The sequence below is a fragment of the Coregonus clupeaformis genome, chromosome 13 (assembly GCF_020615455.1).
Source record: "Coregonus clupeaformis isolate EN_2021a chromosome 13, ASM2061545v1, whole genome shotgun sequence".
Lineage (NCBI taxonomy): Eukaryota > Metazoa > Chordata > Actinopteri > Salmoniformes > Salmonidae > Coregonus > Coregonus clupeaformis.
The window spans coordinates 27,997,812-28,019,149 of NC_059204.1; the positions used below are offsets into that span (position 1 = coordinate 27,997,812).

The 21,338-nt window shown below is 44.4% G+C and overlaps 1 protein-coding gene across 1 annotated transcript; it reads left to right on the plus strand.

The window, feature by feature from the left end:
* Window positions 1-4,055, plus strand: LOC121579201 (fibroblast growth factor 1-like). The gene is made up of 4 exons (XM_041893581.2): window positions 1-159; window positions 1,251-1,452; window positions 2,655-2,758; window positions 3,160-4,055. The coding sequence occupies exons 1-4, from the start codon at window positions 118-120 to the stop codon at window positions 3,358-3,360; spliced, it is 549 nt and encodes a 182-aa protein (XP_041749515.1). The 5' UTR covers window positions 1-117; the 3' UTR covers window positions 3,361-4,055.
* Window positions 4,056-21,338: the final 17,283 nt, after the last annotated feature.

Genomic DNA, 21,338 nt, shown 5'->3' on the forward strand with positions numbered 1-21,338 from the left:
CAGCCACTGCACCACAGGGGCCAGTTCTCCCAGGAGACCCACTACCACAGGAGGTCTGACACACAGACGCTGAGAGACTCATCCAATTCACACTCAGGAAGAAGCGACGGGGCGGACATGTTGGCTCATCTGGGGCATTGTCATGTGGCGTTGTCACAGGTAAGTTCTGTCTGGGTCAGCTCCGGTCCCACCCACTCTCAGCCAGTCGCTGGACGTCATTCGCACCCAGGGGTTTGTCCTGGTGTTCTCTGGGACTTGTCTGGCACCACAGTAACAGTTCCACTTCCAGTAATACAGTGAGTGGCTGCTGCTGCTCCTTCTACTGCTGCTGCTTGGAAACATAGGCTCTATGCGGGAAGGCCTAGCATTCCTCCTGTGGCTTTTTTTTTGTTGAACCAAGGCCAGAATGATTTCCAAGACATTCCGGATGTGGAGTCTGGCTAAGCCTGTGTATGCTAATGATAACAGGGCTACCACTGGCTACCGTTCTGCTTTAAATTAAAAAGGCCAGGCACAGGCTCCATGACAGCTGCACAGGGCTCTTTTTCTGGGGCATAAGATTATGAAGATTTTCACTGCAAGTCGTCTCCATTTTCTGTGTGAAAGTTACAGTGCTGCCTACTGATCCAGACCAGGAAGTGATTTGATCAGGGATTAGTCATTCTCAAGAGGTTGGCACTTTCGCTTGTTTGACTGATTAGAGTGATTGACAGGTGACCTTGGAGCCAAACAGCTGGGAATAGATGTGGCTGTGCACTTTACATTATGGCTGCAGACAGAGACATGTTGATATGCTATAAAGTTTTAGGACTGTGTTCTGTTGTCTTTCAAGTCATTTTAGAGAGGTCCTATTTTATTTTTGTACAAACATAGTCTAATAGAAATATACTTTTCTGTGAATGCTTTGCTTTCTAATATAAGTGATTTGTTTAAACATTTGTAATATGATATCACTGGCATTTGCAACTAATTTCTATGTGAATTGAATCACATTCGTTTAAACAATGAAAGCAAACAAGTCTGCACATGTGGCGATTTGCTTGGACGCAACGCAATCTGATTCATGCGCCATTTCATAGCAAACCGGAGGTCCATGTAAGGCAATCGGCTTTTTCTCGTAATGAAATTATAAGGCGGTCTTATCCCGCATTACAGGTCGTTTTTTTTTATTTTCCTTGAATAAAATGAGAGCGCATATCCCACACTTTTAGTGATACCAGAATCAACAATTGTCCCATGACTCTGTCCAGCCACAGGGGCATTTAGCGGGCATATCTCGTCCAGAGGGACGCCACAGAATGACAGAGGGAGAAATTACTGTGCTCTCCTTGGGGCCAACGACACAGCAAAACTACAGACCTCTCACACGGCTCTACTGTATGAACGGAGGACATCATCTGCGGATCCTACCGGATGGGACTGTCGCGGGCAGCAGAGATGAACATAAAGATGGTAAGAATTGTTTTTGGGAGGTATTCGATATTCTGAACTATAATAAACAGTTAGATAAATATATGATGAATGTTTAGTTTAGTTTTGGTATTGTAGGCTATAAACATAAATATAGAGAGTCCCACACTTTATACACTGAACAAAAATATAGACGCAACATGTAAAGTGGTGGTCCCATGAGCTCAAATAAAACAACCCCAAAATGTTCCATATGCACAAAAAGCATATTTCTCTCAAATTCGGTGCACAAATTTGTTTACATCCCTGTTAGTGAGCATTTTATCCTTTGTCAAGATAATCCATCCACCTGAAAGGTGTGGCATATTAAGAAGCTGATTAAACAGCATGATCATTACACAGGTGCACCTTGTGCTGGGTACAATAAAAGGCCACTCTAAAATGTGCCGTTTTGTCACACAACACAATGCCTCAAGTGTCTCACGTTTTGAGGGAGCTTGCAATTGGCATGCTGACTGTAGTAATGTCAACCATAGCTGTTGACAGATAATTTAATGTGAATTTCTCTACCATAAACCGCCTCCAACGTCGTTTTAGAGAATTTGGCAGTACGTCCAACCATCCTCACAACTGCATTTCAAATGACTGATTTCCTTATATGAACTGTAATTCAGCAATAGCGTTGAAATTGTTGCATGTTGGTTTTATATTTTTAAGCTCCCAGTAATTTATTGGTGAACCACCAACATTTCAGCATCACTGTGCCTTCTTCAGGCTTTAGTTTTGGTATTAATAATAATAATAATAATATGCCATTTAGCAGACGCTTTTATCCAAAGCGACTTACAGTCATGCGTGCATACATTTTTTTTTGTGTATGGGTGGTCCCGGGGATCGAACCCATTACCTTGGCATTACAAGCGCCGTGCTCTACCAGCTGAGCTACAGAGGACCACCATGTATTGACATGTAGACAGCATAGGCTTACTACCACCTTATGTTTACAGTTATTTAGAATATCCTATAGGCATATAGGCTACTGAACTCAGAAATAATAAATAGTTGAATACGTTTATTTATACCATTAAGGAACAAATCACTTTTGTGAAGTATTTAGAGGGAGCAGCCTCATTCTCAGACCTTTCTAATAATGATCTCATGATAGGCTTTAGGGACAACCTGATGGCAACTACCAATACAGTCACCCCTTAGTTTTGACACCGGCCCGTGTATTTGTGCTCTAGACATCCTGAAGGTAAAAGCAGTGAGTGTTGGTGTGGTGGCCATCAAGGGCCATGAGACGGGCCGTTACCTGGCCATGGACAAAGATGGTCTTCTCTATGGATCGGTGAGTCTCTCCTAGCAACATTGTGGAAATTACTTTATCAAACTCTGTATAAAATAAAACAGTTCCTAATCAAAAACCCAGATGGAAAACTACTGTGTAGCTTTCCCTCCCTGAGCTAGACCATTTGAGCATGTAGCCTAACGAACCTAAGAATTATTATGAGTAATCCATTACCCTGGGGGTAATCACGATCATCAAGCAATGACAAACAGATGTGTCAAGATGGGTTGCTTTGGGTTTCCTATCTTGAAGTCAAAGTCTTCATTCATTGCTATGATTAGAGGCTAGATTTCCGGACACAGATAATCTCCATTGAGCATACTTTTTAGTCCAGGACTAGGTTTAATCTCTGTCCAGGAAACCACCCCTACATGTTCTTAATCTAACTTTGTCTATTCCAGAAAACCTTGAAGGATGACTGTTACTTCCTGGAGAAGATAGAGGAGAACCATTACAACACGTACAGGTCTCAGAAGTACCAAGACAAAGACTGGTTCCTGGGGCTCAAGAGGAACGGGCAGCCTAAGGCTGGCCCAAGGACACACATAGGCCAGAAGGCCATCTATTTTCTGCCTCGGCCTGTTGACATCACCACCATGTAAAGGCAGACGACAGAAAATGTCAACAATGACCATGTCACAGCAATCAATCACCTCGATTCACTTTGACCAATGTGCTCTTAACCATTAAGTAAATGTGACAACAAAGCATCAGTAATAATTATGTTATTATATTGTATGATCAATGGGCCATTTTAATATATTCCTTTTGTACGATAATAGCATATGTATCACACAAATGGTATCTTATTTATATCCTATTTTTCCTCATGTTTGTTAGAGAATATTTATTAATAAAACGTTGCTAAAAAATATAAAAAATTTTGTTTTCACACTAATGGGCACATTTTTATTGAAATACAATTTAATGTTAAATACTGTAGCAAATGTTGGAAATAATTACCATAGGACTCCTAGCATGTCCCATAACAACTATTACAAAGGTTATTACACTGGTATTACTTTAGTCCTACTGACACGTGGCACATTCTTATTTTTTTCTCACTTTTAGCAATAAGATATAGTATATTTTATCACACTGTTTTGACTTATCTTGTTTGTACAGTACTATCAAACTCATAAATACTGAGAAGAGATATTGACTATGACCATAGGGTGGCAGCGATTAACCTTGCTCAATTCATACTGGTCATTCAGGAAACGTGTCATAGGTTTACAGCTGAAATAGATCTGTTGGTTGGTGGATACAGTGAGGGAAAAAAGTATTTGATCCCCTGCTGATTTTGTACGTTTGCCCACTGACAAAGACATGATCAGTCTATAATTTTAATGGTATGTTTATTTGAACAGTGAGACAGAATAACAACAACAAAATCCAGAACAACACATGTCAAAAATGTTATAAATGGATAGTCGTGAGTGGCGCTGTGGTCTAAGGCACTGCATCGCAGTGCTAACTGTGCCACTATAAATCCTGGTTCAAATCCAGGCTCTGTTGCAGCCGGCCGCGACCGGGAGACTCATGGGCGGCGCACAATTGGCCCAGTGTCGTCCAGGGTAGGGGAGTGAATAATAATAATAATAATAATAATAATATGCCATTTAGCAGACGCTTTTATCCAAAGCGACTTACAGTCATGCGTGCATACATTTTTGAGTATGGGTGGTCCCGGGGATCGAACCCACTACCTTGGCGTTACAAGCGCCGTGCTCTACCAGCTGAGCTACAGAGGACCACTCTTGAATGGCCGGCAGGGATGTAGCTCAGTTGATAGAGCATGGCGTTTGCAACGCCAGGGTTGTGGGTTCGATTCCCACGGGGGGGCTGTAAGTCGCTCTGGATAAGAGCATCTGCTAAATGACTAAACATTTTTAAAAAAATTAAAAAATACCTTATTGACAATCACAGAGGTCAGACGTTTCTTGTACACTCCCAAAGCATAATGTTTCCACCTCCATGTTTGACGGTGGGGATGTTGTTCTTGGGGTCATAGGCAGCATTCCTCCTCCTCCAAACACGGCGAGTTGAGTTGATGCCAAAGAGCTCCATTTTGGTCTCACTGTAGCTGTAGATATAAACATGGCCATGATTACATATGAGGTCACCGAGGTCCGGACCTCAATAATCTTTTCTAATTTGAAAAAAATATACAATAAAATGATATACACTACCAGTCAAAAGTTTGGACACACCTACTCATTCAAGGGGTTTTCTTTATTTTTACGATTTTTTACATTGTAGAATAATAGTGAAGACATCAAAACTATGAAATAACACATATGGAATCATGTAGTAACCAAAAAATATATTTTATATTTGAGATTCTTCAAATAGCCACCCTTTGTCATGATGACAGCTTTGCACACTCTTGGCATTATCTCAACCAGCTTAATGAGGTAGTCACCTGGAATGCATTTCAATTAACATGTGCCTTCTTAAAAGTTAATTTGTGGAATTTCTTTCCTTCTTAATGCGTTTGAGCCAATCAGTTGTGTTGTGACAAGGTAGGGGTGGTATACAGAAGATAGCCCTATTTGGTAAAATACCAAGTCCATATTATGGCAAGAACAGCTCAAATAAGCAAAGAGAAATGACAGTCCATCATTACTTTAAGACATGAAGGGCAGTCAATACGGAACATTTCAAGAACTTTGAAAGTTTCTTCAAGTACAGTTGCAAAAACCATCAAGCGATATGATGAAACTGGCTCTCATGAGGACCACCACAGGAAAGGAAGACCCAGAGTTATCTCTGCTGCAGAGGATAAGTTCATTAGAGTTAACTGCACCTCAGAAATTGCAGCCCAAATAAATGCTTCACAGAGTTCAAGTCACAACCACATCTCAACTGTTCAGAGGGGACTGTGTGAATTAGGACTTCATGGTCGAATTCCTGAAAAGAAACCACTACTAAAGAACACCAATAAGAAGAAGAGACTTGCTTGGGCCAAGAAACAAGAGCAATGGACATTAGACTGGTGGAAATGTGTCCTTTGGTCTGGAGTCCAAATTTGAGATTTTTGGTTACAACTGCCGTGTCTTTGTGAGACGCGTGTGGGTGAACGGTTGATCTCCGCATGTGTTGCTCCCACCGTAAAGCATGGAGGAGGAGGTGTTATAGTGTGGGTGTGCTTTGCTGGTGACACGGTCTGTGATTTATTTAGAATTCAAGGCACACTTAGCATGGCTACCACAGCATTCTGAAGTGATACACCATCCCATCTGGTTTGGGCTTAGTGGGCTTACTATGTTTTGTTTTTCAACAGGACAATGACCCAACACACCTCCAGGCTGTGTAAGGGCTATTTGACCAAGAAGGAGAGGGATGGAGTGCTGCATCAGATGACCTGGCCTCCACAATCCCCTGACCTCAACCAAATTGAGATGGTTTGGGATGAGTCAGACCGCAGAGTGAATTAAAAGCAGCCAACAAGTGCTCAGCATATGTGGGAACTCCTTCAAGACCGTTGGAAAAGCCTTCCAGGTGAAGCTGGTTGAGAGAATGCCAAGAGTGTGAAAAGCTGTCATCAAGGCAAAGGGTGGCTATTTGAAGAATCTCAACACTTTTTTGGTTACTACATGATTCTAGGTCTCCCGAGTGGCGCAGTGGTCTAAGGCACTGCATCGCAGTGCTAGCTGTGCCAATAGAGATCCTGGTTCAAATCCAGGCTCTGTCGAAGCCGGCCGCGACCGGGAGACCCATGGGGCGGTGCACAATCGGCCGAGGGTAGGGGAGGGAATGGCCGGCAGGGATGTAGCTCAGTTGGTAGAGCATGGTGTTTGCAACGCCAGGGTTGTGGGTTTGATTCCCACAGGGGGCCAGTTTGAAAAAATAGAAAATAATGTATGCACTCACTAACTGTAAGTCGCTCTGGATAAGAGCGTCTGCTAAATGACTAAAATGTAAAATTCCATGTGGTACTGTATATATACAGCTGTGGAAAAAAATTAGAAATCACTGCAAAATTATCTATTTAAAGGTATGTGTTTGGGTAAAAATAACATTTTTGTTTTATTCTATAAACTACTGACAACATTTCTCCCAAATTCCAAATAAAAATATTGTCATTTAGAGCATTTATTTGCAGAAAATGACAACTGGTCAAAATAACAAAAAAGATGCAGTGTTGTCAGACGTCAAATAATGCTAAGAAAATAAGTTAATGTTCATTTTTAAACAACACAATACTAATGTTTTAACTTAGGAAGAGTTCAGAAATCAATATTTGGTGGAATAACCCTGATTTTCAATCACAGCTTTCATGCGTCTTGGCATGCTCTCCACCAGTCTTTCACATTGATGTTGGGTGACTGTTACGAACCCCGTGGCTTTGAACGTCTAGGGTGATGGACATGAGACCCGTAACATAAATTATGCAAATTAGGAGTGTGACATGGAACAGTGAGAACAAAAATGACACAACAACCATGAACTACCGTCAAACATAAATGGTTTATTTCTGAACACACGGTAACGGTTTGGGAAAAAGGGCTGAGCAGGACCCAAGAAATGAAACAATAGTGTAAAACACCCCTAAACTGATCTTGCCTGCCTCAAGAACCGCTAGGCTACTGCTACCATACAAAAATACAGTGGGTGGTCCGCTCAGGTCTAACTAGTGTTTATAGACAGTTCTTTCTACGGGAAATGTATACCCAAGGGCAGCTAGCTCAAACTCCCCTTTTCCCAGAAACACACAATAGTTACCAAACAGAGTAACCAGCAAATTAATGAGTACTCTATACACAGGACATCACAGTATCCATTACTCACATACAAAACAGTGGTCTAACAAAATTACCAACCAGAGTAACCAGCAACTTAGTGAGTAAACAAAAACAGGACACCACAGTGTCCATACTCACATACGGAAATATTCTCTCTCTCTAACAACTAACACAAGTGACTGGTTTTTATATAATGGGATGTGTGATTGAAAAAACGAGTAACAGGTGGTGCAATGCCCAGGAATGTTCACTGATTGGTCCAATCAGCAGACACCTCAACGACCAACAATCAGGAACATACAGGACACCTGTGATTAGGGCAGAAGGAGTAGAAACACACAAAAACACAGGATACCTGTATCCGTAACACTCCCACCCTTAAAAGAGCAAACCACAATGGTTTGCGACACACGTACCATCACAACACCCAAAATTCAATAATCATCCTGCCGGGATAACAAAAAAAAACCTAGATCATTACACACGAGACAAAGCATCTGCCAACACATTATCCAACCCCTTTTTGTGGCGGATCTCCAAATTATAATTTTGCACGACAAGTGCCCAACGCATAAGGCATTGGTTCTGGTTGTACATCCGGTGGAGAAAAACTAAGGGGTTATGGTCAGTATACACTATCACTGGTAATGCACTGGAACCAACATAAACTTCAAAGTATTGCAGAGCTAACAACAAAGCTAGAGCTTCTTGTTCAATGGTGGAATAGTTTGTCTGACATTTGTTAAATTTCCGTGAAAAATAACAGACAGGATGGTCCACTCCACTCTGGCCCTGCTGCAGTAGAACAGCACCAGCACCTCTGGCACTTGCATCTACCTCCAGTTTAAACGGTCGTTCAAAATCTGGCGCAGCAAGAACAGGAGTACTACATAAGAGTGCTTTAGCAGTGTTGAAAGCAGTACAACAATCTTCAGACCATACAAATTTTCTCGCCGGACTGAGCAAATCCGTTAATGGAGCAACTACCGCAGAGAAATTTTTACAGAAACTACGGTAGTAACCAACCATCCCTAAAAAACGGCGTAGCTCTCTTCTGGTGGTAGGTGCGGGAAATGCGTTTATAGCGGAGACCTTGGCATCTACAGGGCGCACCTGACCATGGCCGACCTGTTTACCGAGATAAGTAACAGTGGCCTTCCCAAACTCGCACTTTGCTAAGTTCAGGGTTAGAGAAGCGGTTGCTAGACGTTCACACACTACCCTTAGAGTTTTAACATGATCAGACCACTCAGTTGAATAAATTACCAGATCATCAAGGTAAGCACTACAATTAGGAACTCCAGCCAATACTGTGTTAACCAGGCGTTGGAAAGTGGCTGGTGCGTTCCGCATCCCAAATGCCATGACAGCATATTGTAGGAAGTGATCTGGGGTCACAAAGGCAGAGATGTCGGAGGCACGTGGGGTTAACGGCACCTGCCAGTAACCTTTTAGAAGATCTAGTTTGGTTACATAAGTAGCAGCACCAACAGTATCAATACAGTCATCCAGTCTGGGTAACGGGAACGAGTCGGGCACTGTGACAGCATTGACTTTCCGATAGTCCGTACATAATCTGGATGTCCCATCAGGTTTAGGAACCAGAATGCACGGAGAACTCCAAGGACTTGAACTTGGCATAGCCAGGTTATTCTCCAGTAAATAACCGACCTCACCCCTCATTATCTTTCTCTTAGCGACGTTGACACGATAAGCATGTTGCTTGATAGGTGCAGCGTTTCCAACATTAATGTCATGTTCTAACACATTTGTACATGTAGGAACATCATTAAAAAGACATGGAAAGCTGTGTAATAGTCTCACAATATCATCTGACTGTCTGTCCGTTAAATGAATCAGGCTTGACGGGAGAGACAGCAGCATCTCTGAATTGGGCAATCTAGCACACTGCTGCTGAGTATTGCGCAACTCCAAACCATCTCCGTCCACATCATTAACATGACCTCCCACTACAGCCGTAGCAGCAATAGAGACAGCCGACTCGGCCAGTTTCTCTGGACTGTCTACCTGAGTGACGGGTCTGGTGTGGTATGTCTTCAACATGTTAACGTGGCACACACGAGATTGGCGTTTTCTATCAGGAGTCTGTATCACGTAGTCAGTTTCACTTAGTTTCTTTTCAATGACATAAGGACCAGAGAAACGTGCTGACAATGACGCTCCTGGCACAGGCAACAATACAAGAACTTGGTCACCTGGCTGCAGTGAACGAGAAACAGCCTGTGTGTCATAGTGTCGTTTCATCCGTTTCTGTGAGGAAGACAGCGCTTCCTTTGCTAGAGCACAGGCAGCATGTAGGCGCTCACGAAAGCGACTAACGTAGTCCAACACATTTTCTTTCACACACAACTCTTGTGACAAAAACTGATCCTTAAGGACTTTCATAGGTCCTCTCATGGTGTGTCCAAACACCAGTTCAGCTGGGCTGAACCCTAGGGATTCCTGTACTGTCTCACGGACAGCAAACAACACTAGAGGAACTCCCTCATCCCAATCTTTCTCAGATTCCAAGCAATATTTACGGAGCATAGACTTCAGGGTCTGATGCCAACGTTCAAGCGCACCCTGAGACTCTGGGTGATATGCGCTTGACACACGGTGTGTAACTGACAAGGATTTTAACACTTGTTTGAAAAGTTTAGAAAGGAAATTCGTACCCTGATCAGTTTGTATCACCTTAGGTAACCCAAAAGTTGAGAAGAATTTGATCAACGCTTTACTCACCACTGGAGCAGTAAACCTTCGCAGAGGAATGGCCTCTGGGTACCTGGTGGCCACACACATAATTGTCAACATAAACTGGTTACCAGATTTTGTTTTTGGTAATGGTCCAACACAATCAACCATCACATGTTCGAAGGGTTCACCTATGGCCGGTATGGGACAAAGAGGCGCGGGGGAAATAACCTGGTTCGGTTTCCCAACTACTTGACAGGTGTGGCAAGTCCGACAGAACCGAGCCACATCTTGTTTTAAGCCAGGCCAAAAGAAATGTCGCAAAACTCGATCATAAGTCTTGGTGACTCCCAGATGTCCGGACCACTGGTGATCATGAGCGAGGGATAAAACATTTTGTCGAAAGGCTGTAGGAATCACTATTTGGTAAGCAGCATTCCAATCTCCGCCAGCGTCAACATGGGATGTCCATTTACGCATGAGGAGATTACCATCAATGAAGTATGCCATGTTTTTCTTCTTTAGCTCCTCCTCTGAGACAACACTAGAAAAACATTTAGCCAGGCTAATGTCAACCTGTTGGTTAGCGATCAGCTGCTCACGAGTAACTGGTAACTGTATTGCCTCAGCAACAAGTTCCACATCCTTCTTCCTTTCTCTGGGCTGTTGGTCAGACTGCACCAGCTTACCAGAGGTAGCACCCGAACTATCCTCTGGGTCACACTCTCTGAATAGAATCGTGTTCGACAAATCTATCACTTCACCCACTTGTCGTGCTTGAGCACGTGTGACAGCACAAGCGGGGAACACATCTGGATAACCCCTGTGCCAGCTCCTCGGAGAGAGACTGGTCACTTTTATCCAATACCTCCACGGGTATCACCTTTCCTCCGGCAATATCGTTGCCCATTATAAATGTCACACCTTTTACTGGCAACATAGGACGTACGCCAACTCTGAACAATCCACTGACTAACACAGAGTGTACGTTCACAAAGTGCAATGGCACTGGGACAAATCCCATTTCAATTCCTTGTACTAACACACTGGAACCACAATATGTATTATTAGACAAGGGCAACACATCAGCTAGTATGAACGACTGCGCCGCACCAGTATCTCTGAGGATTCTAACTGGACGCTGAGACGCTTCGTCATCTGATATAGAAACAAACCCCTCAAAAATGAACGGTTCATAACTGTGATCTGGGACAGGGACTTTCAAACCACATTCACTATGAGGCCTCTGTCTTGATTCCGGCCTTACAACCGTACGAATCAGCCCAACACCCGTTGGCGGCCTGAGGCATCCCCGGTTTGCGTTTTAGCAGAAAGCAATCATTAACCATATGTCCCACCTTATGACAATAGAAACAGTGACGCACATCTTTTGGGCGTGCTGGATGTACTGCTGGTCGACTAGGACTAAAAGTTAGCAACTCCGCAGCCCTGCTCTCCGTACGAGCCGAAAACACGCTCTTATGCGTCAACACAAACTCGTCTGCCAATACAGACGCTTCCGACAGTGAGGATACTTTCTGTTCGTTCAGATAAACTACAATGCGTTCCGGTAAGCAATTTTTAAACTCTTCTAACAAGATTAACTCCCGTAGAGAGTTAAAATCAGTTACCTTACTAGCACTGTGCCATTTGTCAAACAGATTTCCTTTGTCTCTAGCAAACTCCACATAAGTCTGAGTAGGAGACTTTTTATGAGACCTAAATCTCTGTCGATATGCCTCAGGAACAAGCTCATAGGCACGAAGAACAGTAGCTTTGACCACTTCATAATTCAAACTGTCTTCAAGAGGTAGCGCTGCCAGAACCTCTTGGGCTTTACCTGTTAGTTTACACTGAAGTAATAGGCACCATACCTCTTCGGGCCATTTCAATGCTACCGCTATACGTTCAAACACACTGAAATAGGAATCAACCTCTGACTCCCTGAACACAGGTACCAAGGTGATCTGCCTACTAATATCAAACGTAGCAGATGACACAGCTGGTGAGGATGGCTCACTAGCAGGCATAGTATTAGCAGAGACTAACCTCGCTGTTTCTGCCTCTAGTTCCATTTTACGCATCTCCAGTTCTTGATCAAGCCTACGCGTCTCCAGTTCTTGATCAAGCCTACGCGTCTCCAGCTCCATCTTACGCGTCTCCAGTTTGTCTAGCCTGATTTGTGCCCGCTCTTCCGCCTCCATTTGGAGCCGTGTCAAGCGGACATCCATCCTGGCATCACTGTCAGTCAGTGGGGAGAGTGGGTCATAACGGGGCAATGTGGCCGGAGCCTTAGCCTCGTCCTCAGACACTGATGGGCTTACAGGAACAGCCACCACCTCCCCTACAGGAGCAGCAGACTCAGGCGGCGGTAACTCAAGCACTCGCTCGTTCAACAATATCGCTAGCACTACTTCCCTAACTTCTGCTTTCACTAAACCCCTCGGTATGGGTACAGAAAAGTGGTCAGCCAAAACCTGTAGATCCACTCTACGGCAATTCTCAAAAACCTCCCACGTAGGGTTTTCCAAAAATGCTTCCAACTCAAAAGTAGCCATCCTACTAGCAACACGAGCCGTCGACTACTGAACACACAAAAAAAACAGGTAGGACAGCTGCCAAGCTCAACACTGAACCAGACACTTACTAATTTGCATGAGTAGCATGGGATAGGATCCCGGATGAGCCCCCACTTTATGTTACGAACCCCGTGGCTTTGAACGTCTAGAGTGATGGACATGAGACCCGTAACATAAATTATGCAAATTAGGAGTGTGACATGGAACAGTGAGAACAAAAATGACACAACAACCATGAACTACCGTCAAACATAAATTGTTTATTTCTGAACACACGGTAACGGTTTGGGAAAAAGGGCTGAGCAGGACCCAAGAAATGAAACAATAGTGTAAAACACCCCTAAACTGATCTTGCCTGCCTCAAGAACCGCTAGGCTACTGCTACCATACAAAAATACAGTGGGTGGTCCGCTCAGGTCTAACTAGTGTTTATAGACAGTTCTTTCTACGGGAAATGTATGCCCAAGGGCAGCTAGCTCAAACTCCCCTTTTCCCAGAAACACACAATAGTTACCAAACAGAGTAACCAGCAAATTAATGAGTACTCTATACACAGGACATCACAGTATCCATTACTCACATACAAAACAGTGGTCTAACAAAATTACCAACCAGAGTAACCAGCAACTTAGTGAGTAAACAAAAACAGGACACCACAGTGTCCATACTCACATATGGAAATATTCTCTCTCTCTAACAACTAACACAAGTGACTGGTTTTTATATAATGGGATGTGTGATTGAAAAAACGAGTAACAGGTGGTGCAATGCCCAGGAATGTTCACTGATTGGTCCAATCAGCAGACACCTCAACGACCACCAATCAGGAACATACAGGACACCTGTGATTAGGGCAGAAGGAGTAGAAACACACAAAAACACAGGATACCTGTATCCGTAACAGTGACTTTATGCCACTCCTGGCACAAAAATTCAAGCAGCTCGGCTTTGTTTGATGGCTTGTGACCATCCATCTTCCTCTTGATCACATTCCAGAAGTTTTCAATGGGGTTCAGGTCTGGAGCTTGGGCTGGCCATGACAGGGTCTTGATCTGGTGGTCCTCCATCCACACCTTGATTGACCTGGCTGTGTGGCATGGCGCATTGTCCTGCTGGAAAAACCAATCCTCAGAGTTGGGGAACAATGTCAGAGCAAAAGGAAGCAAGTTTTCTTCCAGGACAACCTTGTACGTGGCTTGATTCATGCGTCCTTCACAAATACAAATCTCCCCGATTCCAGCTTTGCTGAAGCACCCCCAGATCATCACCGATCCTCCACCAAACTTCACAGTGGGTGCGAGACCTCAGCCTGGCTCTACTTTGCTTCTCATTGATGAATGGCTTTTTTCTAGCTTTGCACGACTTCAGCCCTGCCCCTAGGAGCCTGTTTCAAACCGTCCTCGCCGTGCACTTCACCCCAGCTGCCGTTTGCCATTCTTTTTGTAGGTCACTTGATGTCATCCTACGGTTGTTGAGTGACATTCGAATGAGTTGGCGGTCATCCCGGTCAGTAGAGAGTCGTTTTCGCCCTCTGCCGGTCTGTAGCTTTGTTGTCCCCAATGTCTGCTGCTTGACCTTGTTCTTATGAACCGCCGTCTTTGACATTTTAAGGATGGAAGCAACCTGACGCTCACTGTATCCCTCTGCCAGTAAAGCCAGAATTTAACCCTTCTTTTCCTCACTCAAAACTTTCCTTTTCAACTCTTTTGGCATGGTCAATAGTTATTTTTCGATTAATATTACTTTTGAGGTACTATTAGCACTGTTTTTGCCATCCAGCTGGTCCTATTGCAAGAGGAAAGTGATGACCACAGCAGTGGTTTTTATACTTTTTCTTGTTAAATAAGATTTGGTTCAGGTGATCACCTAATCAGTACTTAATTCAGTAGAATGGGGTGTGCCTGTGTTGGAATTCAACAGACTGGAATGGAATGGTTGTAATACATGTAGAGATGCTGATTTAAGAACAATTTGCAGTGGTCTCTTAATTTTTTCCACAGCTGTATATACACACACTTTATGACCAAAAGTATGTGGACACCTGCTCGTCGAACATCTCATTCCAAAATCATGGGCATTAATATGGAGTTGGTCCCCCCTTTTGTATATATACAGTGGGGAAAAAAAGTATTTAGTCAGCCACCAATTGTGCAAGTTCTCCCACTTAAAAAGATGAGAGAGGCCTGTAATTTTCGTCATAGGTACACGTCAACTATGACAGACAAAATGAGAAAAAAAATTCCAGAAAATCACATTGTAGGATTTTTTGTGAATTTATTTGCAAATTATGGTGGAAAATAAGTATTTGGTCAATAACAAAAGTTTCTCAATACTTTGTTATATACCCTTTGTTGGCAATGACACAGGTCAATCGTTTTCTGTAAGTCTTCACAAGGTTTTCACACACTGTTGCTGGTATTTTGGCCCATTCCTCCATGCAGATCTCCTCTAGAGCAGTGATGTTTTGGGGCTGTTGCTGGGCAACACGGACTTTCAACTCCCTCCAAAGATTTTCTATGGGGTTGAGATCTGGAGACCTTGAAATGCTTCTTACGAAGCCACTCCTTCATTGCCCGGGCGGTGTGTTTGGGATCATTGTCATGCTGAAAGACCCAGCCACGTTTCATCTTCGATGCCCTTGCTGATGGAAGGAGGTTTTCACTCAAAATCTCACGATACATGGCACCATTCATTCTTTCCTTTACACGGATCAGTCGTCCTGGTCCCTTTGCAGAAAAACAGCCCCAAAGCATGATGTTTCCACCCCCATGCTTCACAGTAGGTATGGTGTTCTTTGGATGCAACTCAGCATTCTTTGTCCTCCAAACACGACGAGTTGAGTTTTTACCAAAAAGTTCTATTTTGGTTTCATCTGACCATATGACATTCTCCCAATCCTCTTCTGGATCATCCAAATGCACTCTAGCACACTTCAGACGGGCCTGGACATGTACTGGCTTAAGCAGGGGGACACGTCTGGCACTGCAGGATTTGTTTCCCTGGCGGCGTAGTGTGTTACTGATGGTAGGCTTTGTTACTTTGGTCCCAGCTCTCTGCAGGTCATTCACTAGGTCCCCCTGTGTGGTTCTGGGATTTTTGCTCACCGTTCTTGTGATCATTTTGACCCCACGGGGTGAGATCTTGCGTGGAGCCCCAGATCGAGGGAGATTATCAGTGGTCTTGTATGTCTTCCATTTCCTAATAATTGCTCCCACAGTTGATTTCTTCAAACCAAGCTGCTTACCTATTGCAGATTCAGTCTTCCCAGCCTGGTGCAGGTCTACAATTTTGTTTCTGGTGTCCTTTGACAGCTCTTTGGTCTTGGCCATAGTGGAGTTTGGAGTGTGACTGTTTGAGGTTGTGGACAGGTGTCTTTTATACTGATAACAAGTTCAAACAGGTGCCATTAATACAGGTAACGAGTGGAGGACAGAGGAGCCTCTTAAAGAAGAAGTTACAGGTCTGTGAGAGCCAGAAATCTTGCTTGTTTGTAGGTGACCAAATACTTATTTTCCACCATAATTCGCAAATAAATTCATTAAAAATCATACAATGTGATTTTTTGGATTTTTTTTTCTCAATTTGTCTGTCATAGTTGACATGTACCTATGATGAAAATTACAGGCCTCTCTCATCTTTTTAAGTGGGAGAACTTGCACAATTGGTGGCTGACTACATACTTTTTTTCCCCACTGTACTTATCACATTTACATAAGCATTCAGACCCTTTACTCAGTACGTTGCTAAAGCAGCTTTGGTAGTGATCACAGCCTTGAGTGTTCTTGGGTGTGACGCTACAAGCTTGGCACACCTGTATTTGGGGAGTTTCTCCCATTGTTCTCTGCAGATCCTCTCAAGCTCTGTCAGGTTGGATGGGAAGCATCGCTGCACATCTATTTTCAGGTCTCTCCAGAGATGTTCGATCGGGTTCAAGTCCAGGCTCTGGCTGGGCCAATCAAGGACATTCAGAGACTTGTCCCGAAGCCACTCCTGTGTTGTCTTGGCTGTGTGTTTAGGGTCGTTGTCCTGTTGGAAGGTGAACCTTCGCCCCAGTCTGAGGTCCTGAGTGCTCTGGAGCAGGTTTTCATCAAGGATCTCTCTGTACTTTGCTCCGTTCATCTTTCCCTAGATCCTAACTAGTCTCCCAGTCCCCGCCGCTGAAAAACATTCCCACAGCATGATGCTGCCACCACCATGCTTCACAGTAGGGATGGTGCCAGGTTTCCTCCAGACATGAAGCTTGGCATTCAGGTCAAAGAGTTCAACCTTGGTTTCATCAGAACAGAGAATCGTGTTTCTCATAGTCTGAGAGCCCTTAAGGTGCCTTTTGGCAAACTCCAAGCGGGCTGTCATGTGCCTTTTACTGAGGAGTGGCTTCCGTCTGGCCACTCTACCATAAAGGCCTGATTGGTGGAGTGCTTCAGAGATGGTTGTCCTTCTGGAAGGTTCTCCCATCTCCACAGAGGAACTCTGGAGCTCCGTCAGCGTTACCATTGGGTTCTTGGTCACCCCCTGACCAAGGCCCTTCTCCCCCGATTGCTCAGTTTGGCCGGGCGGCCAGCTCTAGGAAGAGTCTTGGTGGTTCCAAACTTCTTCCATTTAAGTATGATGGAGGCCACTGTGTTCTTGGGGACATTGAATGCTGCAGGCATTTTTTGGTGCCCTTCCCCAGATCTGTGCCTCGACTCAATCCTGTCTCGGAGCTCTACCGTCAATTCCTTCGACCTCATGGCTTGGTTTTTGTCAACTGTTGGACCTTATATAGACAGGTGTGTGCCTTTTCAAATCATGTCCATTCAATTTAATTTACCACAGGTGGACTCTAATCAAGTTGTAGAAACATCTCAAGGATGATCAATGGAAACAGGATGCACCTGAGCTCATTTTTGAGTCTAATAGCAAAGGGTCTGAATACTAATGTAAATAAGGTATTTCTGTTTTTTATTTTTAATACATTTGCTACAATTTCTAAAAACCTGTTTTCGCTCTATTATTGAATCCATTTAGAATAAGGCACTTCAGAAAGTATTGAGACCCCTAAAATTTTTCCACATTTTGTTACGTTACAGCCTTATTCTAAAATGGATTACATTAAAAAAAATCCTCATCAATCTACACACAATACCTCATAATGACTAAGCAAAAACTGGTTTTTAGAAATATACCTTATTTACATAAGTATTCAGACCCTTCGTTGTGAGACTCGAAATTGAGCTCAGGTGCATCCTGTTTCCATTGATCATCCTTGAGATGTTTCTACAACTTGATTGGAGTGCCACCATGGGGCACTCTGTTCACAACGTTTGGCATCAGCCCACACAACGCCACACGTCTGCCATCTGCCCGGTACAGTTGAAACTGGGATTCATCTGTGAAGAGCACACTTCTTCAGCGTGCCAATGGCCATCAAAGATGAGCATTTGCCCACTGAAGTCGGTTCCGCACCAAACTTCAGTCAGGTCAAGACCTAGGTGGGACGATGAGCACGCAGATGAGCTTTCCAGATGAGCTTCCCTTTCTGAAAGTTTTGCAGAAATTCCTCGGTTGTGCAAACCCACAGTTTCATCAGCCATTTGGGTGGCTGGTCTCAGACGATCCCGCAGGTGAAGAAGCAGGATGTGGAGGTCCTGGGCTTGCGTGGTTACACTTGGTCAGCGGTTGTGAGGCCGGTTGGACGTACTGCGAAATTCTCTAAAACGACATTGGTAGAGAAATGAACATTACATTCTCTGGCAACAGCTCTGGTGGACATTCCTGCAGTCAGCATGCCAATTGCATGCTCCCTCAAAACATGAGACATCTGTGGCATTGTGTTGTATGAAAGAACTGCACATTTTAGAGTAGCCTTTTATTGTCCCCAGCACAAGGTGCACCTGTGTAATGATCATGCTGTTTAATCAGCTTCTTGATATGCCACACCTGTCAGGTAGATGGATTATCTTGGCAAAGGAGAAATGCTCACTAACAGGGATGTTGTGCAAAACATTTGAGAGAAAGAAGCTCTTTGTCCATATTGAACATTTCTGGGATATTTTATTTCAGCTCATGAAACATGGGACCAACACTTTTAATGTTAAGTTTATATTTTTGTTCAGTATATATATTACGGGTCAACACTTAAATATTGCTCCCAGCGTTGATCAAAGCTCAGAACGCTTATATTCTTGATCTGACTGAGTTTTAATCGGGGAGCAATATCTAAAGTGGAATGATGACCAGTAGTTTGTTCATCATGTTGCCCTGCGTCCCCCAGATTTGGCTCCTGGATTTGCCTTTTTAGCATCACATTCACCACTCTTTCAAATGGCTAGCTCCACCCTTTCGCGGCACAGACCGAAGTATTGAGACGTGAAACGAACTACCCTAGCTCGCAGTCGGCTCAATAGGCAACTAGTATAGAGACACTGCTGACAGTGTGTTTGCGAGATGCAGGACAAAAGGCCATTTGAAAACCGTCCCGCGACTCCTGCTGTGTTTACAGACATCCCCCAAACAAAAACCGACTCTCAGAGAATGAGTGCACAATGCCACAACTGGTAAATAGTCACTAATATATATGATCCGTTGGTATATGATGATACGAGCGTTTATTTCAAAGATCGGTCCGTAAGCAACGCCCTAGTGGGCAGAGCTAGGCATGTTGCGCTGGGACACGTTTTAAAGCCATAGCTGCAGGAAGTAGTTTGGGGGTGGCGGTGCTGTCCACGCTGCAGACGGCTATATTGGTTCGCTGATACAGGACTATTAAAGGCCCAGTGCACTACTTTTGTGAAGAAATACTTTTTCCAATTATATATTCATTTTTTATATTTTCAGATTTTTCAGGGGTTGCTGCAGCACCCTCAGCACCCCTACTTCCTGCAGCTATGTGTAAATCCTCTCATTTTACAATTGGTCCGCCTTGGTTCTGTGTAGCCTAACTATTGAGCGTGCCGTCTTTAGCCAACTCTCTTGCTATCTCTCTCAGAATGACCTTCTTGATCCAAACCAGTCAGGTTTCAAGACTGGTCATTCAACTGAGACTGCTCTTCTCTGTGTCACGGAGGCTCTCCGCACTGCTAAAGCTAACTCTCTCTCCTCTGCTCTTGTCCTTCCAGACCTGTCTGCTGCCTTTGATACTGTGAACCATCAGATCCTCCTCTCCACCCTCTCCGAGCTGGGCATCTCCGGCGCGGCTCACTCTTGGATTGCGTCCTACCTGACCGGTCGCTCCTACCAAGTGGCGTGGCGAGAAGCTGTCTCCGCACCATGTGCTCTCACCACTGGTGTCCCCCAGGGCTCAGTTCTAGGCCCTCTCCTATTCTCCCTATACACCAAGTCACTTGGCTCTGTCATATCCTCACATGGCCTCTCCTATCATTGCTACGCTGACGACACACAACTAATCTTCTCCTTTCCCCCTTCTGATAACCAGGCGGCGAATCGCATCTCTGCATGTCTGGCAGACATATCAGTATGGATGACGGATCACCACCTCAAGCTGAACCTTGGCAAGACGGAGCTGCTCCTCCTCCCGGGGAAGGACTGCCTGTTCCATGATCTCGCCAACACGGTTGACAACTCCGTTGTGTCCTCCTCCCAGAGTGCGAAGAGCCTTGGCGTGACCCTGGACAACACCCTGTCGTTCTCCGCTAACATCAAGGCGGTGACCCGATCCTGTAGGTTCATGCTCTACAACATTCGGAGAGTACGACCCTGCCTTACACAGGAAGCGGCACAGGTCCTAATCCAGGCACTTGTCATCTCCCGTCTGGATTACTGCAACTCTCTGTTGGCTGGGCTCCCTGCCTGTGCCATTAAACACCTACAACTCATCCAGAATGCCGCAGCCCATCTGGTGTTCAACCTTCCCAAGTTCTCTCACGTCACCCCGCTCCTCCGCACACTCCACTGGCTTCCAGTTGAAGCTCGCATCTGCTACAAGACCATGGTGCTTGCCTACGGAGCTGTGAGGGGAACGGCACCTACGTACCTTCAGGCTCTGATCAGTCCCTACACCCAAACGAGGGCATTGCGTTCATCCACCTCTGGCCTGCTGGCTCCCCTACCTCTGCGGAAGCATAGTTCCCGCTCAGCCCAGTCAAAACTGTTCGCTGCTCTGGCACCCCAATGGTGGAACAAGCTCCCTCACGACGCCAGGACAGCGGAGTCACTCACCACCTTCCGGAGACATTTGAAACCCCACCTCTTTAAGGAATACCTGGGATAGGATAAAGTAATCCTTCTACCCCCCCCTTACCCCAACCCAAAAAAAAAAAAAAAAAAAAAATTGTAAAGTGGTGATCCCACTGGCTATAAGGTGAATGCACCTATTTGTAAGTCGCTCTGGATAAGAGCGTCTGCTAAATGACGTAAATGTAAATGTAAATGTAGCCTAGTTATGCTAATATATTTGAGACCAGTGTGTTGCAGTTAATTTAGTATTTTACTTAATAAGTAAAATATCTTTGAGTAGTAAACAGGGAAACAGAGTCTCAGACAGTTCTCAATAGAACATACCATCGTTTACTACTTAAATTATTGGGACCATTTGGTTTCCACCAGTGTTTGGAATAC

Bases quoted from the DNA above. Each gene is read 5' to 3' on its own strand.
- LOC121579201 (XM_041893581.2), top strand. From the start codon at position 118: ATGTTGGCTCATCTGGGGCATTGTCATGTGGCGTTGTCACAG. The intron at 160-1,250 runs GTAAGTTCTGTC...GACTCTGTCCAG, and splicing joins GTCATGTGGCGTTGTCACAG to CCACAGGGGCATTTAGCGGG. The intron at 2,759-3,159 runs GTGAGTCTCTCC...TGTCTATTCCAG, and splicing joins ATGGTCTTCTCTATGGATCG to AAAACCTTGAAGGATGACTG.